The sequence below is a fragment of the Euprymna scolopes genome, chromosome 29, assembly GCF_053919585.1.
Source record: "Euprymna scolopes isolate OS-2025 chromosome 29, ASM5391958v1, whole genome shotgun sequence".
In the NCBI taxonomy this organism is placed as follows: Eukaryota; Metazoa; Mollusca; class Cephalopoda; order Sepiida; family Sepiolidae; genus Euprymna; species Euprymna scolopes.
Window position 1 is genome coordinate 29,257,811 of NC_136510.1, and position 24,191 is coordinate 29,282,001.

General features: G+C 34.6%; 1 protein-coding gene across 50 annotated transcripts in view; it reads right to left on the minus strand.

Annotated features, from left to right (window-relative positions):
- LOC145252565 (rho GTPase-activating protein 190-like) overlaps nt 1-24,191 on the minus strand; it is a 793,870-nt gene that overhangs the window by 213,779 nt on the left and 555,900 nt on the right. For all 50 annotated transcript variants that reach the window (XM_080112152.1, XM_080112143.1, XM_080112148.1 and 47 more), the window contains exons 8-9: nt 12,989-13,201; nt 1,816-2,109 (exon numbers count right to left, since the gene is read on the minus strand). In XM_080112152.1, the coding sequence (XP_079968278.1) occupies nt 1,816-2,109; nt 12,989-13,201 (507 nt within the window). The remainder of the gene's footprint in view (nt 1-1,815; nt 2,110-12,988; nt 13,202-24,191) is intronic.

Here is a 24,191-nt window from a genome sequence, read left to right on the forward strand (position 1 = left end):
TTTTAAACTTTGACCCCAATTTTGACCCCTTAACATTTATCATTTTGGTCTCAAATTAAAATACAAAGATACCTACATTTAAAATTTCAAGTCTTTAGACCCAAAATTGGTGGAGGAATTTGGTAGAATCTGCAAAGGTCACCTCTTTCAACTTTGACCTTTTCGCAGCCAAATTTTTTCCCCCAAAATGATTAAAATGCTTGCCGCATGTCTGAATACCTATTATGTATACATTTCAAATGTTTAGACCAGAAATTAACTGAGTAATTTGGTAGAGACTACAGAGGTCAAATTTTTTTTTTTTTAACTTTGTCCCCAATTTTGATCTTTTAACATTTATTTTTTCGGACTTAAATCAAATTATAAAGTTAGATCCATGTCCAAGTAACCTACATTTTAAATTTCAAGTGTTTAGACCCAAAATTGGCGGAAGAGTTTGGGTAGCATTTTCAAAGGTCAAATAGTTGAACTTAGACTCCTTGACAGCCGAATTTCTGGTCGAAAACCAATTAAAAAATTTTTCCCAAATCTCAATAATCCCTATGTCAAATCTCTAATCTCTAGACCGAAGATCGAAAGAATTACTTGGTAGGGAAATGTACACAGATACATAAAGGCAGACATTTTCACTGTTATATATGTAGATGCTTGGATTGTACACTAAGTTACATCACTGTGATCAGCGTAAGAAAAATTTGATGGAAATTTACTTTAATATGCAATTATGCACGGTTGGCACAGAGCCAATCAGAAGAGAAAGGGATATGTTGTAACAACCCCTGATTGGCTAGTTTGGACTGGGGGGGGGGGACTTCACTCCCTACCCATCATCTGAATATATAAGCTTATGCACAAGCGATTTTGGGTAAAATTGAATAGAGTTGAACTAACAGTGAGCTGAATAAAAGCTCTTGACTGCTGGGAAATACGCCGACTTTGAAATACCACTGTTAATCTTTCTCTCTTGAATAACCTTAGTTGAATACTTTTGCCACATATAGTATTTTGTACAAACAAAAATAAATTTGTGTGGCTAAAACCCTCAACTACTGATAATTCATTGTTTGATTATTCTTCATTATTGTGAACAAAGGCTTCCCTCCATATTTGCATCTGCAGACTGTTGGTGACAACACAAGAAAAGAAAGAAAGTCAGACCTACTTAATTGTGGCTGTCAATTTCCCACTTATCGAGGTTTACAATATATGAAAATTGAATCCAGAATTATGGGTGACTGTTTCTCCAAGTGAAAACACTGTCGATTGCAGATGATATGACATGTGCTGAACTGTGGACTCTGAAATGATTTAATTTCAACTGCCTGTACATTCATCTTTGTACTGTGGTATCATATTAGAACTCTGTAGTTATATAGTTTCTGTTAATATAATCTTTATAAAGAAGAAAACCTATGACTTTTTTTCAGAACCATCTATCAGAACAGGAGTACCTATCTTGACGCCGGGAGAGGGCTGTGACCCACGGATCAACAAAAACAATCATAATATGATGTGAGTCGCACGTCTCCCTGGATAGACGGATTTTTCTTATTGAAACAGAACAACCAGAAACCCTCATCAAACCCTGTCTCCCTGTAGATGATCAGGGCCAAACTGCCATGTTGTGAGAGTTATTCTGGGTGGCCAGAATAACTGTTTATCGTTTTGGGCATTCTGTGGTCGGAGAGGCCTAAAACGAACATATACTAGCATACCTCCCCAAGGTGGGGCGCGTTTGGTTATAAACATTTCTTTACTAGCTGAGCTAATGTGCAGAAGAGGAAAAGCTGAAAAACAGACAACAAAGTCGCTCACCTAGAATCATTCTGTAAGGCGTTTGTAATTATTTTGAGGTCATCTTGTGTGAGTCGCACAGAAGGGTTAAGCTCCGTAAACACCTCAGACTTCTCCCACATGAGTTCTTGGAAGTCGAGCTTGGCGCGCTGCCGAAGGTCCGACTGGTGCTGCTCATATACCTCGTCTCTTTCCCGCTCATTCAGACCGTTGTAGCATTCCTTACCAACAAAGCAAATGTACGTCTCGCTGATAGGTTTGCCTGGCTTGACCTGCTTGTTTTCCTCCAAGAAATCTTTGAATTTTCTTTTCAGCCTGAAAAATTAAAATTAACGTGTGATGACATGAATTCTATTGAAGAGATTTGGAAGTGTACACAACTATTCAACAATAACAATGTAACGTCTCAGAAACATGAGAAAAATGTATTTGCCTTTAGACAAAGTCCTAATTTTTTTTTTAACTCTAAAATAGAAAAATAACTACAATACCCCATAATATATATATATATATATAGAGAGAGAGAGAGATAGATAGATAGATAGATAGATTAAGTTCAGGTAAGTGCTAGAAAGTGGAGTAGATGAACGAATTAAGATGACCGTAATAAGCAAATAACCCAGACATTTTAGTGACCAATGGAGATGGATGCAATCTTAAAAGAAAGGGTCACTTTTCCCGCTTTCTTTTTTTCCAAGGGACTTCTGGAAAAATTTTATTTTCGGAATGAGAGATCCACTTGAGATTAAATTGGAGTCTTGACGAGACATGAAAAATGTTGCAATGTTGATCGATCCACGTAGACTCCTTACTATCATAAAATATATATATATATATATATATATATATATATATATATATATACACACACACACACACACATACTCCACCCCTTTCCTTCACCCATCCCCTCCAAAACCCATACTGCTCACATTCATAAAGTATGCAATCCACTTTTTTCCAGAGTGTAAACTATATCCAGATATTAGTGACGGAACGATTCCAATATTCCCCCCCCCCCCGATTCCAATACAATTACCGATTCCAAACTAAATTCCTGATTCCGATACAATTACCAATTCAGATTCTTTATAAATCTCCAATTATTTAACAACAGAGTTGTTATTTTCCCCGATTTCTGTAAAAAACCCATGTTAAATATACAGATATTTCCCTAAACATGAATTTAATTTGTGCAGGATGATCTATAGATTTTAGCTTCACTGGTATTTTAAAATCAATAAATATTTATTATTTTATCATTTATTGCCAGCAATAGAAGATTTTTCTTTAAACAAAATAAAATAAATAAGAATTAACAGAATCGTTTTGGTATTGGAAAATAGGCACTAATATTTCCGATTCCGATACCCCCAAATTTGTTGATTTCCCAAATTCTGATGAATCGGCACAACACTACCAGATATCTTATAAAAAAAACAAATGTAATCTTGACTCTCGTTTCAATATTGCTCCTTTTTTTGGTCTGATGAAGTGGTATCCTTGAATTGGGATTCCACTTGAACATGTATTCCCATATGTAACCAACAATGTTTATATAATAAACAGACTATATACCAGCTCTGTCCTACATTGAGCACTTTTTGATAATCACACTAGTTTCATTGGATTTACATCTAGGAAACCAATCGATACAACCATTATATAAGATAATATTAAAATAAAGATGAGGAATAAAAGTTATAACTTTATTATATCATCAAAACAATAAGGAAAAGTAAAGGGGAAAATTAAGAAAAAAAAAACTCTTTAAGCCATGGCATTCCGAAGCTAACTGCTTCTTATCAGAAGAGGAGAAGGGCCAGAATTATACAAAATGAAAATATAGAAAAAAATGGCTTAATGACATTTAGATATGAAATGATAATGAAGGAATAGGATAAAATGGTAAATAATTAAAAGTAGGTACAGCATATAAAGGCAAATCGATGTAACTAATGCAGTGATTGAAAGAGATTAATTGACAAGCAAGATAGTTTTCCAACTTTTGAGATATATATATATATATATATATAATAAATAAATAGAAACATTAAAAAATCCCCTATACATATTTTTAAATACACCCCTCTATCTAAACAAACATAATATAAAGAATACCCGAACAGTCTAAGACTGAAGCGAAAACTCACAATATTAAAATCTAAGAATCCAAAAAATAAATATCAAAATAGAAGGAACGCACCCCTACCCTTATTTCAGAAGAGCTGGTTCTCCCCCCCCCCACTCCTCACACATACACATTAGTAACGACCTTGGATCACAGTCACCTTCCTAGGGAAGCAAATAACTTCATAATACTATAAAACAGTACACACATTCTTACAATCAATAAAAGAAAAAACACACACATCCTACCCTAAAGGAAAAGAAAAAAAACACAAGCAGAAAGAGAGAGTGAGAGAGAGAGAAACACAACACAGGAATGACCACAGCTCAATAAAACAGTAATAAAAATTGAACATTCCAATGAATAGTAGACACACGTTTCCACCTCTTGGAAACATTTGAAATGAACTACGAAAATGCTATTTTGAAAATAATTTCTGAAGAGGACGCTTCACAGAACGTCTGAAACGCATTAAAAACGATTTCAATGATTTAAAAACATTATTACAATGATCTAAACATAATTCTCAATGAAAAACCAAGACACGGAATAATAAAATAATGTTAAAAAATACACATTGTTGGTGACTACCCCCTTATTTAAATAAATAAATATATATATATATATATATATATATATATATATATATATATATATAGAGAGAGAGAGAGAGAGAGAGAGAGAGAATCCCTGTCAGCATACTTTGCTTTTGACCCTTTCTAATTTTATTAATTTTCTTTCTTCAGGTAAGTAAGAACTGGTTGATCTAGTTGCCATAATCACTTAATCCAAATACTGACAGATCCATCTTCAAGGGTAACATAGCATAGTATAATGACACAATGTTCAACAAGCGAGATCGGAGATACGCTACTGTACAACTAATGGTTTCTACTGATCCAAGTTATGACAACAGGACCATTGCTAACACTCTCAAAATGCAAATCTGGATGGTCCAATGCTTGAGGGCATGCCCAGGGCAATGTTTCCAACCATGTTTATGGTCTTTGGTGTGGTTTCAAGTGAGGGCCATATCATGCCACCTCACATTTTCAAAGTCGGCTTGAAAGTCAACACCAAAGTGTACCTGGATGTGCTGAAAAGTGTGATGATCCGCTAGTATAGTCAGGTGGCTGCTTGAAAACCCTGAATGTAGCAGCAGGACTGTGACGGCCCACAAATCCAAAGAGACCCAGGCTTGCCTTTAGAAGGAGTGCTACATATCAAGACGGTGATTGAGGCTGAAGGTGGCTACATGGAATAGATGCCAGATCTACTACATAATAAAGTTTATTTTTCAATAAAAGCTTAAAAATAAAGTTGTAGTTTTGTTTTCTTTGGACACAGATAGAGAGTAGGGGAAAATTGTTGACAGTGGTTGTAGTTAGATAAGTATTTGCAGTGAAATAATTCTATTTTTCTCCTCCCCCTTTTTATTAAGATTAACTCTTTCCAGCAGCATATCCTTGTGTTTCAAAGTAAAGATTAGAAAAAAAAAAAAAAAAAATTTCTGTATAACCACATTAGTCTCACCATCTAACTCGAACAGAGATGTTCATTTTAGTATTTTATCTATAAATGTAACAAAATAATGAGTATGAAATCAATATTTTCCAAATGGTTGATTTCTCCTTCCTACCCCCTCCCCACATCGCTGTTTATTGATCACCATAAAATGTCATGCTTAATACATATTTTATTACATCATTATTTCAATGTTTTATCAGAGTCTATAACTTGCCAACCATTTGCAAACCGAAACCAATAATTGAAGCTCTCTGACTTGGAACTCATTCCTTCAGACAGGAATTTACAATGCACTAAAAGCGAAGGTCAGAAGTCAAGTGATATGTTTTTTTTGTTTTTTTTTCTTTCTATATATCAACCTTTAGGTCATTTAGTATCAACATTATTCAGTCTGATTACGAAATGTAGCTAACACCCCACAATTTCTCACACTTTATATGAAAAGAGTTATGAATGCAGACCTTTGTTCGAACAAGCTAAAGAGACCAAATATTTGATGCCTCTCATTATGCGAGCCCCCAACCCTCACTTTCATACATCTATGTTAACCCTCCATATATATATATTTATGGTAGCCCCACCCCTGATTTGCATTTTGATCTTAGTTCCCAAAACTGATGTTTTGGCATTTTCCCTTTAGTGACCCGTCCAGACTCATCAGCCACAAATTTGTGCATCTACACTGGCCCACACACACTTGCAATATAGTACACCATTTTTAATGATGTTACTACATGTCAACACTCGACACCCACACATTGTATGCAGGTAGTCGCAAGAAACCAAAGGCAAGGAAAGAATTTGATCCCTCCTTTTTTTTTTTTCAGTGAAACAACAGACATTTATTTACAGGTACTTTCCAGAATAACGCATTGTCTCTTGCTCTAAATGTCTTCTCATACTCCAATGTGCTAAACAAGACTCTGCTGTGTTAAACACGTGGTATTGTCTGTCTTTTGGCCATGTTAGGATGTGTCTTTTCCTGTCATTCTCGGGCCACACATGTAACATGTCTGTCTTTTCGGGCTACTTTTTTTAAATCCTTTTATTTCCTGCTCCTCACTGTGATGTTACCTCGCACATGGCTCGATTATTTGCATATGTTGGTCCGCGCTCATTTACACACTGACTGACACCTATCTACACTGGACCACTAACTCACAGTTACACCATGCAACCCACCAACTCCTTTATTTATTATTCATAAGTAATCTATATATATATAAAAGCGAAAATGTATGTTCGCTTTTTGTGTATGTCCAAGAAAGGCTTTTTTCAGAGAAGCGGTCAGTCGGTTCACAACTTTTTAAAACTTTTTATATCCCATGTAAATCGTAATATCTCACAGTTAACAACGGAGCTCGCCTGTCTGTTTAATTTGCTCGACTTAGGGAAGATAAATATTCAACAGTTTTCGCTCGCCGCATGTAGGTTAGGCCTTTTCCTATAATGTTTCCCCCCACCCCCAACGTCTTGGGGGTGGGGGGAAGCATTCCCGCACTAAATGAAATGCTACCCCACAGTCAAAAGTTGACCACATTAAGTCATTAAAACGTGCACCTGCTAATTTAAGTAATTAAATAAATTCAAACGTGTTTCTGTTAGCATCTCGCGGTGGGGCAATGGTTAACGTCGCACGTTTTTTTTTCACACTTTAATTTACAACTTTGCCTCAAGGGTTCGGGTTCGATCCTCATACTTACACCCCCCCTCCCCCGGAGTTTCCACACACACCTCCAAACACCCGGGTAACGCCAGGTACCCCTCGCTAGTTTATGATAAATAGAACTAGGACAACAGCATATTCTTTTCCTTATTTTGACTCAAGTGTGCATCTGTTGATATCTTATATGCTTTTATATAGAGTGATGTGGTTCTCGGTTGATTAACTGTGTCGGATATATACTTGGGAGTCAAAGCAATGAAAAGAATATGCTGTTGTCACAGCCCTAATGATAAACATACCAATTATATATTTATTTCAAACAGAATTATATAAATTACTAGCAGAGAGATCTGCCATTGTCCGGGATTGAATGATGATCAACAAATGTACCACACACCATACTTTTATTGTCATTGAAATCTGTGAAATCACCCATTTTATAATCAAATTGATTGATTGATTGATTGCTCTAGATGGGAACCCACTGCAGTGCACTGGGAGGAAGCTTCACATGCCAGTGACTTAAACCATAATACATTGTAATTTACACATTGCACTGTAGAGAACCTACTGTTGATTTTATAAAATTATTTTTATATAATGGCTTGAATTTAAGTTAAAACTTCAAAAGTCAAGTATCATGGTTCAATTGTGCCCGAAACAGAAAGAGTTATACTGAATGGGTCTCTGACTTATTAAAGAATCGGCCGAACATTTCTGCTGTTGCGGTGATAAAACTTCTCAAACACACTTGTGATGTTAGGTTTCATAGGGGTGTTAACTTTTGTCAAAATCGAACTGTTCCTTCTTTAATCAGATTTTTTTTTCGATTATCAGTACTTATCAAATACATTCCGATTCAAAACCTATCTAAGAACACTCACAACCACATAAAGTGCATTTGTGTGATATTCCATCAAAATCAGACCAGCCAATTTGGAAGTCCATAGCGAACTCACACACACACAATGTGCCTTTTATATATAAGTAGAGATATACCCATATAAACAAGTAGAATAATTGAAAAATACAGAAGACAGATTCAAATCGAAACGGTTAATAACATTGTTTTGAGAATTTTTTTTTTTTTTTTTTTTTACATAGGCATCACCACATTATCAAGGCCAAGAGGCCACTCGAGGATAAGGGTTAAAGAGTGTACAGTAGAAATTGGACAATATAGTAATCATTAGTAATGGAAATTCTGTAAATTTGATAACTTATATGGAACGGCTCATCAAGAACTTATTTACGTTAGACTTGAACACAATCATATTGTTGTCAGCCGGAAAGCAGGAAAACGGAAGACAATTCCACAGGCATGCAGTTCTAAGAAAGAAGCTTTGCTCATGGAATCTATGTTAGGTTTAGGCACAGATAAAGAGTGGGGGGAATTATTGATAGTGTTTTCAGCTAGACGAGTGTTTCTTGTGAAAGTTAGGCGAGGGGGGCCCATAGACTGAAGCTCAGTCAAACACTTTCCATGAAAATAACGATACAACAGAGACAAACTCGCAACATCTCTTCTGTGAGATAGAGGTTGCAAGGAAGAGAAAAGGACATCTCCTACGAGGCTACAAAGTCTATTTTGAACTCTATCAAGGAAGGACAAGTCCTTTCTAGCAGCTCCTGCCCAGATGTGGCAACAGTATTCCATCCTTGGACGTACCTGGCTCTTATATAGATAGAGAATTGCATCAGCAGTGAGATATCTACCGGATCAATAGAAAGATTCCACCATTTTTCCAGCGGCCTTGGCAACAGATTTGATGTACGTGTTCCATTTAAGATCAGGAGTAATGGTCAAGCCCAGAAGCTTGTCAAAACTTGAGGCCTCCTGAAGATGAGAGCCATTTATTTCAATTGATGCCAGATGTGGATCAGAATGTTTATGATGTAAGTGAGAGTAAAATAGGGAAACTGGGGGGGGGGGAAGCAAAAGGTAAGAATTTTTCCTCCCACTATTGCCCTCCACATTCTACTCATCCTTTTACTCCCTGATTCCCTGATGACTCTCACCCATCTCTTTCTCTCTCTATTCTACCTTATATCAATCTCTTGAACAAAAAGTGATAAAAAATATAATTTCTAGTCACTTTGATAAAGAAACAAAATTTGGATCATGTTTCTGAATTTTATTCCAATTATTCAGACTATGGTTCTCATCGTGAGTGTTATTTTCAGGTTTTGGGTGGTGTAATCTACAACCTTCTCCAGATGTATCTTGTTACACTCAGCAATCTTCCGATTGAACTCAAAAATCTGAATGGAAGTTCAAACAGAACTCTTTAATTCACGGGGGTAGCATGTCCACATTCAATCAGCCATAATTGAGTAGAAGTCCTAAATAATTTGCAATTGTATCTTTGAGTGTCACCCACACTGAGGGTTGAAGCTTTGATCTCGAGAAGAGTGTAACTTACAACTGAATCTTACCAAGTACTTTTTCTTCTACACCATGAGTTCGACAAGATATACCCAAAGAAGGTCTAAGTTTACATTGACCAAAACGTTGCGAAAATAACATTCAAGATGAGAACAGTCCAAAATTATGCAACTAATACAAAATATTTATCTTATTTTTTTTTTAAATTTGAATCTGTCTTCTATATTTTTCAGCGTTTCCGCTTTGCCATTTATTTCTTATATACATTCTGCTGAATTTTATTTGTATATCAATCTTATATAAACCCCTCCCAAGTCATCTATGGAATCATTAAGATTCACAATCTTTTCTGCAACACAACCATAAACTTCAAACCAAAACCATTGTGTTAAACATCATTTACAAGACTTGTTGGACACATTCTAAGAACTCTGCGGATATTTTCTTATTAGGGCCCCCATTTTTATTTGTAGGAATCATCTCAAAGATGATATCTATCAAAACAACACCCAGACTATTTCTAAACTGAAGGAGGGCATCGTAATCGAAATCAGGGCAGTATCAAGAGATGAGTGAATCAGAATTAACATTTTTTTTTTTTGTTATTTTTTAATTTTTTTTTTATTTTACCTAAAAACCTCTGTGTGTTATTTAAGGTCAGTTATGTTTTTTGTTGGGATTCTTTATTTTTATTGATTCAGATCTTTTGATATATATATTTTTTAGCTCTTTTGGGAATTTAAAGATGTTTTCTGTATTAGTATATTCAAACAAATTTTCCATATCACTTTAGAAGACTTTCTAAGGTTCTTTAGTGTTTCGCATTCTATAAAGATGTGTTTGACTGTGATAGGTGTTTGGCATGTGCTACATTTTGGTTGTAATTCTTTGTTCAGAATAAAGGAGTGTGTGAGATTTGTGTGTCCTATATGATGAAAACTTGGGGAACGAGTCGGGCATAGACGGTTTGGTTTGAGTTTTATTTTTTTCGTTTTTTTTTTTTTTACTGCATATCAACCCTTTTTAAGTTATTTAATGTAGAATCTGGACATTTAGGTAAGTTTCTTATGCTTCAAGTTCTTTATATCTTTTAATATTTATTCATGGTCTTTGTTTAAGCTGTTTTGTAGACAAAAAAAAATGTTTTTTGTTTCACAGAAGATGGTTGAGTTTTGCAAAGGAAAAAAAAAACAATAACATCAATGTTTGATGCATTTTAGGTCAAGAAGTCGGTATCCTCAGACAGCCTGATCTTATAGCAGAAAAAGCATAGAGAGAACTTTATTTGTATCAAAAACATCTGGATTGCAAAAACCATCACGAATTTTATTAACAATTCCATTCGTTGTATCTGGAGGTAAACTTATATTAGGATAAAACGCAGACTTAAAATATATATTTTTTTTTACAAATGAGTCACCACTTATCAAGGCCTGAAAGCCCCTCTACGATAAGGGTTAATGAGTGTTACGTGGTCAGTGAGACAGCACCACCATAATGATCAGTAGTGGTGGAAATTTGGGTAGAATTTTATTATTTAAAAGGGACGGCTCAACAAGAACTTCGTTACATTGGACTTGAAAACACCCGTAGTGGACAGCATTGTCATTATTGCTATGCCCCCAGCGTATTTTATTTGACGGCAATAGTTTCAATGAATTAACAATACAATCTATTTGTTTTTATTCTCTTGGTGCGACTCAGTTGCATCTGCATGTACTTCTTGACCTGTCATACATCCAACATTTTTCTTAGCTTTTAACAATCGATCATGTTTATGTTGTTTCTTTTCATATGGTTGATCCCTGATGATTAATTATATAATTTATATCCAATACATAGTAGTATATATATATATATATATATATATATATATATGGTAATGATTGTTCGGTGGTCACTGAGACAATAGCGTAGTGATCAGTAGTGGTAGAAATTGGGTAGAATTTTATTATTTAAGGGGACGACATAACAAGAACTTGTTTACATTGGATTTGAAAATGACCATGTTGTAGTCAGTTGGAAAGTAGTCCTAAAGTATAGAGTTCCACAGGCGGGCAGTTCTAGGAAAAAAACTTTGTTCATCGAAGTTGTGTTTAGATTTAGGCACAGATAGAAAATAGGATAAATTATTGACAGTTGTTGTAGCTAGACAAGAGTTTATTGTGAATGTTTTGCAAAGAAAAGGGACCACAGATGAGTACTTGGCATGAAAATAACAATAGAGCAAAGATAGACTTGTAACGTAGAAGTGACAAAAACATATTTTTGAACACTGTCAAGGCAAGAAAGGCATAATAATCTAACTTAGGAGTAAAAAGAGAGAACTTAATGAAGAGATACAAGCATCACTGAAAATGGTAATTTCTTATTTGCTGTGGTTGTATTATGTGTGTATTTTTCTTAAGCATTCAGGAGAGCAGATTCTACCAGGCATGTGTACCTAATGCGATGAAGTAGTTTACTTATCTAGTGAGGGTGTAATGACTGAATCAAGACGTGATTTGGACAAACGCTAAAAAGTAAAAGCTTGAACAGCTAACCTTTTTCTTTCTCTACTTTATTGGGACTCACCCCCTTTTTCACTCCCAAAGGCAAGTTAAATTATAACAGATTCTGGTGTATCGGGTGTCTGTGTTTGTTTATCAAGATTAGAAGTTATATGAGTTGGCCAACTTCAACCCGAGCAGCTCCTCCTTAGATGTGGCATTTTCGGACTAGAAAAAAAAAAAAAACAACAAGCCGTGTGTGCGTGGCCCCCCTCTTCTGCTGCATGTGAGATGACGCCACAAAAAATAGTGAAGAAATGATTAATGTGAAAAGTGTGAAGGGGCAACGTTGCCTTCACATTTTTGCCAAGTTTCAGAAAAATCTAATTAATGGAGCAAATTTTATGGGGTAAAAAGTATCATTTTTTGCAATTTTGGGGCATTTGTGATCCCTTTTGAGCTCCTGGGAATGCCGAATCCCAGTGAAAATGAACAAACGATGCAGTTTCACGCTTTAAGACATGTATATTTGAATTCAGCACCATGGAAAATTACTATATAGGTATACATATCAAGTTCTTGAGTAATATGAAAAAAGAGCTCCAAAACGGCATGTTTTTTTAGCTCTAGAAGTCCCAGAGGGGCGCGAACCAGAATTTTGCCAGAGTCACCCATACTGGATTCATATTAGGAACAATGGTCTCTACATTTTGGCCAAGTTTTAAAAAAAAATCTAATGGATGGATCAAAAGTTATGTGGCAAAACGTGTCATTTTGGGGGCATTTTTTTACCTCTTTTGAGCCCCTGAGGGAGCAACAGGATATTTTGTAAAAAATATTTTTTTTACTGTGCACATTTAATGAAATACAATTTGTGGAAAAATTTCAGGAAAAAATAATGGACAGTTATCTGGCAATAGTCCGAACTAACGGACGCATTGACGCCACTGAAAACATAGGTCCCTCCCTGATAAATCTGAGGACCAATAACTTACTCGAATTTCTTGTGCTGTTCCTGCAGAGCATTAACATGATTCTTATAAGTGGTCTCTGCTTCGGATGATTTGAGCAAATCAAAAGGTAATCGCTTATCCTCATTGTCAAGCCAGTCTCCATCTCTCCAAGACTGTCCATCTCCTCCAATGTTGACAAAGAATTTTGGCATGTCTGGATGGCGGTAGATGTAGTTCTGACATGAAATCCAGCTCCTGAAAAAGAAAAAAAAAATTAATTACAGAATTCAAGAAACAGTTATCGCAAACCATTTCATACATTATGAATTTATGATAACATTTTTTTTTTGCTGTAAAGAAGGTGGTGTCCCTCTATCATGCTAGAATATTACTCAGACCATCCTATATCTTTATCAGGCCACAATTCAACCATAAACATCTGGGCTGATGCATCTACCACTAGTCTATCATTCTTAGACAGAGTTAAAAAAAAAAAAAAAAAATAGAAAAAGACAAAAATAGAAAAAGACGAAAAAGAAAAAGACGAAAAAGAAAAAGACAAAAAAGAAAAAGACAAAAAAGAAAAAGACAAAAAAGAAAAAGACAAAAAAGAAAGACAAAAAAGAAAAAGACAAAAAAGAAAAAGACAAAAAGAAAAAGACAAAAAGAAAAAGACAAAATAGAAAAAGACAAAAAAGAAAAAGACAAAAAAGAAAAAGACAAAAAAGAAAAAGACAAAAAAGAAAAAGACAAAAAAGAAAAAAGAAAAAGAGAAAAAAGCAAAAGAGAAAAAAGCAAAAGAGAAAGAAAAAGATAAAGAAAAAGTCTCACATGTAATAGATCTTGCACTATTAGCTAAATTCAAACTTCTGTCCCATCGTCGCAATGTTGCACTGTTGTGCCTGTTTTACAAGTACTTCAATGGAATGTGCTCTGATGAACTCATTGCACTTGCAATCAACAACCCGTTAAGCGGCAAAATCCCACCCTTTCACTGTTGAAGTCCCTAGATGCTGAAAAGCCTTCTACTCCAATAATTTCTTCCCTCAGATTGCTAAACTTTCCATCGTTTCCTCCTTCCCTTAGCATACTAACTCACCGAAGTTGAAATGTACTATGAACAGACATCTCGCTGCTCAACTCCTCACAGTCGTCCCTTATATCCAAATGGGAATATGCCTTGTTTGGGGGTGTAAAAGCATTTAAAAAGAAAAAAAAAAAAGTCTTACCAACAAAATACAAATGTGACATAATGGTTAAAGGCATTGATTAATAATCTCTTCTAAGCGACGAGGTTGAAGGTTCAATCGTACAGGCGATAATAACAAAGAATAACATAAAAGAAAACCACTTTTACTCGGTCATGGCTGATAGAATAAGAACAATCTACCCTTGTGGATTAAATAAAAAGTTCAGTTTCATAGAAAGATTTCAAAGTTCGAAGCGATAAACCTGAAGAAGGTCGGAAGTTACATCGGCTGAAACATTATGAAAATAGATGAAATAATAATTGTTTGAATAATCCAAAGGGTGCAAATCTTATTTAAGACAATAAAAACTTGATTTACACTAATATTCACTTAACTGAAACTTTTAAAAAAATTATTTAATTTCAAATTTATTTTCATTTCTGCTGAAGAATTCTTGCTTTAATCTTCAGAAGGCTGTCCGTTAGAAATGATTGATACTTAATACCATCATTCTATGAAAAATGCACCCGAAACGTGAAAATAACAACCACGATAAGAAAAAGGTTTAAGACAATCGAAATAAATTTCACAAACTTAATGTTCCTATTTATTTTGCCTCCTCAAGAGGGCAGAGTTAGACACCAAGGTTGTTTTTTCATGTTTATAAAATAATAAAAAAAAAAAAAAAACATAAATCTATATAAACAGTTTATTTCATATCAATCTTTATTGATAAATTGTTTTTTGATGCCACATTCTTATTTTATGCAGTGTTTATCACCCTCACTTCCTTCACTCTCTCCCTGTCTTTTAACAAGGATAATAAACCTATAAAGCGCAAGATGTTCAAGTACAAAGAATCTAATTTAATAACTACTCTTAACAGAAAACCAAGACCCTGATAAAAATAAAAAATAGAGAAACAAAAAATTCAGTACTTATAGCTGTACATGAATATGGGATCATTCTACAAGCGTAAGAAAAATGACAAATAAGAGTTATTCGTATTATTTGGACTACTGTTCTCATCAAGTGTTATTCTCACAATGTTGTCATCGATATAACCTTTGACCACGAGGATCCGTGACATAGAGGATAAAGTATATGGTAAAAATTCAATTGTAAGTTACACTCTTCTGGAGGTTGAAGATTCAATCCTCAGTGCGGACAACATTCAAAATACAATTGCAAATTATTTAGGACTTCTACCCAGTCATGGCTAATGGAAGGAGAGCATGCTACCCCCGTGAATTAAATAAAAGGGTTAATTAAATAAAGGGTTCTGTTTGAAATTCCTAGATTGGTATAAGGGCTCCCGAGTTCGGCAAAATGACTCCTGAGGTAGGCAGAAAGATTATTGAGTTTGACAAGATACACCTGAAGGAGGTCGGAGATTACATCGATTGGGCTAAGTTTGTGTTGTATTTTTTTCTTTTAACCATTATGTACGCTCTGCTTAACATTAAGCTCTCACACTCAGGATTTTCTACAAAAACTGCCTTATCCTTTTGGATTAACACACACATTCTCTCTCTATATATATATATGTTATTTATCTACATACAAATTTTAGGTATCTATTTTCAGTATTCACTTTAACAGTGCTGGATACACAAGTAGAGCTAGGTAGTTAGTCTCAAAAATATATATGCCTATTGCCTGACAAATTCTGCGTAGCTTAATTGTCATGTATATTTTCAAAACTTACTAATATAAATATATATATATATGTATACATACACACACACACACACACAGAATGACAAAAAGTTATATTCCAAAATTCATGATGTTGACCATCTTATAATTTATTTCTTTAATTCGGTTGACTTATAAATTATAAGATGGTCAACATACTGAATTTTGGAATATAACTTTTTGTCATTTATTCTCTATATTGCCCTGTAATTACATTGAGCTTCTTATATAACGATTGATATATATTGTAAGAAAATATATTTCTACAGAAATATATATATATATATATATATAACAGCGTATCAAATATTGTATAATCATGTTCATGCACTGATTCTCATTAACATAACAGTCATTCCCTGTAGCTGATTTTTCTTTTCATGTGCTTATTTAAGAATGTTTTGCTTTAAGTGCGTTGTCTACAATCGGTATTATGCCTGGTATCAAACACCATAAAAGAGAGAGTTTACTGAAAAATAACTAATTCACCCAAATTTTCAATTTATTCAAACTTAAAGGAAAGGTTGTGGTGCCAGGAGACAAAATGCTTGACCCCCAGCTATCATTTAAAAAGTTCTACTCCACTTCCAACCTAAGAAATGTTCTAATAATTACTTGACAATAGGCCAACACTTAAATACAAGCCCCCTCTGCCAAATTAATATAATTATCATACTCAAACTCTTTAATAACCAAAAAATACACCCTCAGCCAATATCTTACCCACTTAGCAACCAATAAACTGCACTGCACACCATTATCCCTAAATTGGCATACATTCTTGAAACAGGGAATCATACACAAATACTTAATTATGATGAAAGCTCATATTAAGATGCAGTCCACCATCACTGAAATGGAACTTTCTTCAAAACGAACGTTTAAACAAATTCACTGGTAAGATTTGCCAGTGAATTCATTTTGAATGTTATTCTTCGATTTATTTTCAGTCTTTTTAATGGTAAAAGGTCATTCAACGTCAATGAAACCATGGTACATCTCTGAAATATGTAACATATACTTTCTAAATAAATAATTTGTTTTTCAGCTCAAACATTTGCTACCAAGCACATTGATATTATTTTTCAACACATCCCTACTCTCTCCCTCTCTCTCACTATATATATATAGTAATAGCCTTCATGTGTGTGTGTGTGTGTGTGTGTGTGTGTGTGTATTACTCTCCTACTGCCTTCACCACTGGATTGATCATGACCAAACTTGACATGATGATGGTCCCCCACCTAGTGATGGTGCAGACAATTTTTCAAGGTAAGGTCAAAGTTAGAACCTATCTATATATACTCTCCTATAGCTCACACCACTGGACCGATCATGACCAAACCTGGGATGATGATGGTCTCCAAACTAGGGTCGATGCACACCATTTTTCAAGGTCAAATGTTAAGGTCATATTTGGTGCAGCTCTTGATAAATTCCTCCGCCTAGGGATGGTGCACACCAAGTTGGGGGTTCGCCGCCCAAGCGTACAGCAAAGTCCCACTCGAAGCGCAGGTATCTTTACTAGTATATATATTTTGAGCTGTACAGAAACCCACATTACCCAGGATTCATTACATTCAGTAGTGACATATGGCCGAGTGGTCCTAGACGTTGTATCAAAGTTTACAGTTACCCAAACGTGCTGAGTTCAATCCTGAATGAAGGCAGTGAAAAGCAACATTCAAAACAGAGAATCAGCAACTGTCCCAGAGCCTAGCTGGAGTCCGAACATGGTACCCCCATAATAATAATAAAGGGTTGGGTTCAAGACTCCTAACAAACGGTTCCCCAGTTCAATACAAAACACCTGATGAAGGCCGGAGGGCAAAACGTCCGAAACGTTGTGACTAACAACCAAGACCAGGAAGTCAGTCCGACAATCTCAATAAATGAAAACACCTCATCTCAAAAATACAGACAATTACTATACTTTATTATATTTATTTTATTATATTTTTCCTTTTTGAGACAGTATGCGTTTCATTACATTTTTTTTTACACTGCTTTTTTAGTAAAAAATGTTACATCTTTGTTAAAGCAAGATTAAACAATATTTGCCACATAAGTGTACTTCTGTGTAAGGAATCTGATTATGGCACTGAAAATTTCCAGATATTAATGATTTCCAAATAATCTGCATTAAATGCGCATTGATTTAAAGTAACAAAATTGGCTAGTCAAAGCTTGATATATTAGCTAAATGCTGTTTAGGTCCAACTTCTAAAATTAATTCAGGAGACATTATTTACAGCATTTTGATTTGAAAGTGGGCAGATGTGTTTTTCAAAGCTCTGTGAATTCTGAGGAAAAATATCCAAGAAAAAACAAATATGGAATTGGTGTGTGTGGGAAAGGGGGGATTATTATTTTAAAAAAAACAAAAAAAAAAAAAAAAACCCAGAGGATTAAATTATGACCCCCCCCAAATTTTTTTGTTTATGTTTTTCATCTTGTATTATGATTTTTCTTTGAATCTGCGTCAACTTAATTTAACTGACTTGGACATCCAAGATTTGAAACTATCCCATTCCAACTTATAAAACAATTAATTTGTTCACAGTAACTGCAGGTTTGATTAAACATGACGCTAAATCAAAATAATGGATTGCATTTGCAGATAAGTACATGTTTTAGATTAAGGAATGTTCAGAAATATTCAGGTCCTATTAATTACATTGTATATCCACCTTGAGTGAAAACAAACCTTAAATAAATTTAGCCAAAAAATAAAACAAGCATACTGCAATTTCTACAAGGAAAAGTAGCAGAAATTAACACAGAAGATTTAATAATCCAGCATCTCCCAATTTTGCCTTGAACTGCCACATCATTGGCACATTTACTACACATTCATCCTATCTAGGGGAGATAATTATTCCTTTGATAATCGGCTATTTATTGCTCACCTCACAAGTCGTTATTCCGTCAAATCATGCCATATGTCTGTCCTTGCATTGCTATTTTATAATCGGCATAGTCAGATTGACACAGCAATTCTTGTGAGATCACCAAAATTTAGCAATGATGATCCTGGCCAGTACCAGATGGGTGACCATTTGGGAATAGCAGATGCTGTATGTGCTCTGTGCTTATCTTGACGTTGTTTTCAGTCGTCCTTGCCACTGGAATAAAACGGTGTCAATTTAGGAGAGGAGCGAGCGGAGATTGCGCAACTTTTGCCACAAAAAATTATATGCGCAAATCACAGCATCATCAGTGATGTTCGTGGTCTTCATCGGCAATGATGGACAAAATATTTATTATCATCGTCTACTCTTTCCGTATACAATTTCCTATAATCTCGGCCTGGAAACTAGTGATAATTTCACGATTCTTTTGCTGTAGTAATGAAACATCCACCTGTTACATTCAGTAATTCTTCGATTGTAATCATTTTATCTTTTTCTTTCAGCAGGATGCTCAGCTCTTTCAGATCTTAGGACTCTCAGTTCTGTATTGAAGATGTTCGCTTGCAGCAAACAAATGCAATTACGGCATTGTCACATGACCTGTGTCCGCTGGACCCTATTTCATTTGTAACTAGTGAGTCACTATTTATCAAAACCAAAAGCCACTCAAGGATAAGGATTAATGAGAGGGATAGATTGTCAGTTGAATGATTGCGAATATTATGACAGAATTGGCAATGACATATGGAATGAATAAAATTAATCTTAGGAGGACAATTTATAACAAGCACTTTACTAACATTATATTTGAAACTGATCATGTTACAATATGCAGGTAAATAGTCCTGTGGTAATGTGTTCCACAGATGGCAACCGTTTGGAAAAAACTGTTCATAGTTTGATACTAAATACGTGAAGGAGAAACCAGGGATTGAAGCTCAGTCAAGCATCTTTGTCTTTGTGAGGGGGAGGATTCAACTCCTCTAGTGGATTGCTTGATCTTGGAGCTTCCGGATCTGTATTCAGGATGTTCTCCTGCAGCGCATCTAGACGTGACAATATTTTAATGCTAGATTAAATCAGGACAACATTGGGACATGTGTGTGCAGCAGGAGACTTTGTTGGTAAAGTCACATTGAAATAATGGATGAGAGTTCTTGGGTTAATAGACATAGAACAGTTGAGGTGGCAAGTTCAGCTCACAAAAGCAAAGCTAAGGAAAACATGCGAGGAAGTGGACTTGGGAGAAAGAGGGATAAATAAAGATCAGGCCAGAGATAGGTTAGTTTGAAAATCAATTTCTAAAAACTGTCCAACACAAGCCAACGTGTAAAAAGGTTTGGTTGTTTTTTTTTTATGGCATATCAAACCTTTTTGGGTTATTTAATGCGGAATCCAGTTATTTTGGAAACAGTTTTTATGCTTCAAGTGCTTTATATTTTAAAATATTTATTTGTAGAGTTTGGTTTGGTTGTTTATGGCATATTTCGGGTTATTTAATGCCTAATCCAGTTATTTTGGAAATAGTATTTACATTGCATCCAATTATTTTGTAGAAATAACCAAACCAAACACTACAAACTAGCGAGTGAAGATACAAAAAGTATCGCTAGTTTGTAGTGTTTGGTTTGATTTGGTTATTTTATAGTGGATTTTATTGTTTTTGTTCCCTACTCTGCAGAACATGAGTTTTGCAATGGGAGAGCGAAAAGGGTTACAGTATTAATGTTTGATACATTTTAAGTTAGGAAACCACTCAGAAAGTGGTGGAGAAAGAAAGAGAAAGTTGAAATGGGAAGAAGGAAAAAAAGGGGGAAAAGGTGGGTTTTTGTTTTTTTCAGAACATAATTAAGTTTTGCAAAAGGAAGTAGAAAAACAAAAAACGTCAATGTTAGGTGCGTTTCGTATCAGGAAGCCAATATCTTCAGACAGCCTGATCTGGTAGCACCAGCATGTAAAAAGGGATGTTAAACTGATGATGATGATGATCTCATTACCGCAAAACTGGAGGCTGGAGCAAGTGTTTCTTTAGGCATCACGGATGCACATGATCTAAAAAGAACCATCATAGTCGATAGCAGTATGCTGTTGCACATTTTTTACAGAGAATTTTCCTAGTAAAACTGTTTGGTCATTGGTGCCTTATGATTGTTTTTTTTCAGATGTTTGCAATAGTAAGCCTCAAGTTCATCCATATTTATCTTTGACGCTGTCCAGCAGTCACAATTACAAGATATAACATTTGTGTCGCATTCAATGCCTCCATTCAGTCTCAATGAGTCAATGAGACAACGGATAACCTCTGTAAGGATAGCTGCATATGTAATTATGAGGCAAGGGCTGCGCAATCCCTAATCACACCTCTTCTGAATTGATACTGCTCGAGTCAAGTGGCAGGGAGAAGTGCGAGATGACTGGAAACAATGCCGAGATAAGCGGAGAGCACATAAAGCATTAGGAAATCCCAAATGGTCACCCATTTTAGTACTAACCAGGCTCAACGTTGCTTAGCGTTGGTGACCTAATAGGAACCTGTGTATCAACATGATTGTGCCGTATATGCATCTTATGAGGGAAATCTTTAACCTACAGATTTCTCATCTTCATCCTATTTGGTTTAATATTTGTTTCAGATGTTGGCACGTATTGAACAGATAACGAAAATTACTTTCAAACTAGGATCTCTGGCCAGATCTTTGTATCCCTCTTTCTCCCAAGTTCATCCTTATACTTTCCTTCCATGTTTGACTTGACCTTCTATGAACTTACCTTGCTACCTCAACAAACACAATGTGACCATCAGCATCATATTCCGTTTAATGTCCATTTTACATGTTGGCATGCGTTGGATTAACTTCTCAGGTCTTTATTTATCCATCTTTTTCTTAACTCCACCCTTATCAGGTCCATTTTCAGGATTTCCTTCCATATTTTCTTTGGCCTTCCCCTGTAAACTATACTTCCTTTTTTTTTTTTTTTTTTTTTTTTTTTACTTTTCTACATCTACTAATCCAATATGGCCATACCAACAGAGTCTACTCTTCTACATACATTGTTTAGATTTCATCTCTCTCTTAAGTCATTATTAGAACAAACTAAGCATGTCTTTTAAATTGACATTACACATTTATTATATTATTGCCATATCATTTCTCTCCATGCAACACATGTCTTCAACCCTTACTGCCCATGTTTTGCTTCTATACATAGTCACACTGCATACACATTTGATAGTTTTCTCTTAGTCGACCATACCAACAAAGTCTTCTGTTCTGCACACATCTCCTTGGATACATGGTGCTTTTGCATTTCTCAATGTGCTGTGATACTAACGTTGCAAACCACTGATTCAAGAATCTTCTTCCATTTGTGCTAAATGTACATTTTTTTTTGTTTTTTACTAGAGTTTTGTATAACCACACGTGATAATTACTCCTTCAAAAATCAATTCTTCATTTCGCAACTCACAGCAGTCAGATTTTTAACTTTGTTTAAAACATTTGATAATCAGCTCATCAAAGTTTGGTACAAGGTCAATCAATATCTAACACTAATATAGAAGAGTAATGGAAGATTAAAAAAAAAACTTCTTTACCAAATAGCAATCGTCACTCCAGTTAACATACCAATTTATATATTGCTATTATTATTTATCCTCCTCCAGAATTTTGCAGTTTTATTTCTCACTAGCAGGACCCGTTAACCGGCATTGCCCAGTTGAAGCACCCCCCCCCCCAATTAAACTAGGGTTGTTGTTGTTGGTGGTGGTGGCCAATCCCCAACGTTCTAATGTTAAGAGGTTTCAGAAGACGTCCCATTTTATGGGGGTGGGACTGTCCAAATCTTTAACCCAAGTTCAACCATGAATTATGTTGTCAGCGTACCCACTAACAAAGACTATAAAAAATGTTTTTTTTTAAATTGGGGGTGGGTGGCAGTGTCATGCAGAGATAATTATACATATTTTATCATGCGTGTGTAGAACATACATGTCATTATATCTCGAAAACTACATGCTTCCACCAAAGTTAAAATAGATTGTCTTATTCAGCATAGTCTAAAATCTATAGAAGTCGTCAGTTTAAAGGAAATATTCTAGTTGGTGCTAAGGTAAAAACTACCTAATGTAATAAAGGCGAAATTTGTACTTTAGTAGTGTAAATTATTTGACAGACAAAGAAAGTAAAAAAAAACAAAAAAAAAAAAAAAACCTGGCATAAATGTAGTCAGACACAAACTGAATGAAAAATAATGAAAATGATAATTTATTTGGACATAAGTCAGGGTTAGAGTGTACAAATGGGTTTTATATAAAAATAAATAGTTTTCATGATTTCGAAATTGTAATAACTTTTTTTTTTTTTTTTTTTACCTAATCACCCCAATCTAGGCTTGGTGCCCCTTTGATGTAGGGCGCTACTACAACTCTCTTCTATTAAGAGATTCGATGGATGTTTATGAAAGCCCCCCACCCCGTAAATTCCACAATTTACATTTTTTCTTTTGTCACGTCAGTCTCATCGATTAAACTTAACTTTCAGAAAAAAAAAATTAAAAAAAAAAAAAAATGTATGTTATGACTTATCGTTGTGGATCAGTTTTCAATTAAATCTACTAAAGTGAAGGACCATTTGAATAAATTCACAATGATTTAAATTTGTAATTAAAAAAAAAAATGTTATTTTCAGTTGTGTGCACTTATGTTATCAAACTGGCAGTAACTAATCTTTCACCTAACAATTTAATAAACAAAAAACTATTGTTTATTTATTGTTTTTTTTTTTTTAAATTTTTTATTTTGGACTTCTCTGCAATATATCCCAAGAAGTTTTATAAGTAAATAAATTTGTGTGGTTTTAACAACAGAAAATTGAAGTTTTACAATTTATTTGCGTTTACTGAATTGTTAGGTGAAAGTACAGAATAGTTATGACGCAACTGAATATATATTTTTTTTTTGTTCTGATTACAAAGTTAAAGCATTAGGAATTTATTCAAACAGTCCTTTATCTCGCTAAGTCCTTTCCTTCCTACAAAAATATATATATTTTATTATACTTTTTGGAGGTGCGGATTGACTTAGCAAGATAAAGGACCACTTAAATAAAATCACAACGATTTAAAAAAAAGACAAAAAAAGAAAAAAAAGCATGATATATTCAGTTGCGTGCACTTATGTTACCGAACTGCCAGGTGTTTTTTGTAATTATTCTGTACTTTCATCTAACAATTTTATTTATTGTAAAACTTTAATTTAACCTATAAAAACTATTTAAAAAATTAGCATGGTAACGTTAGTGCATAACCATCACTTTACATATTTCTTTTCCAAAGGAGCATTTGAATAAATTCACAATGATTTAAATTTAAATTGTTGTGTAAATATTTCTATATAAATAAGTACTAAAAAATAATGAGCCATGTAGGCAGAAAAGCAACCTATAT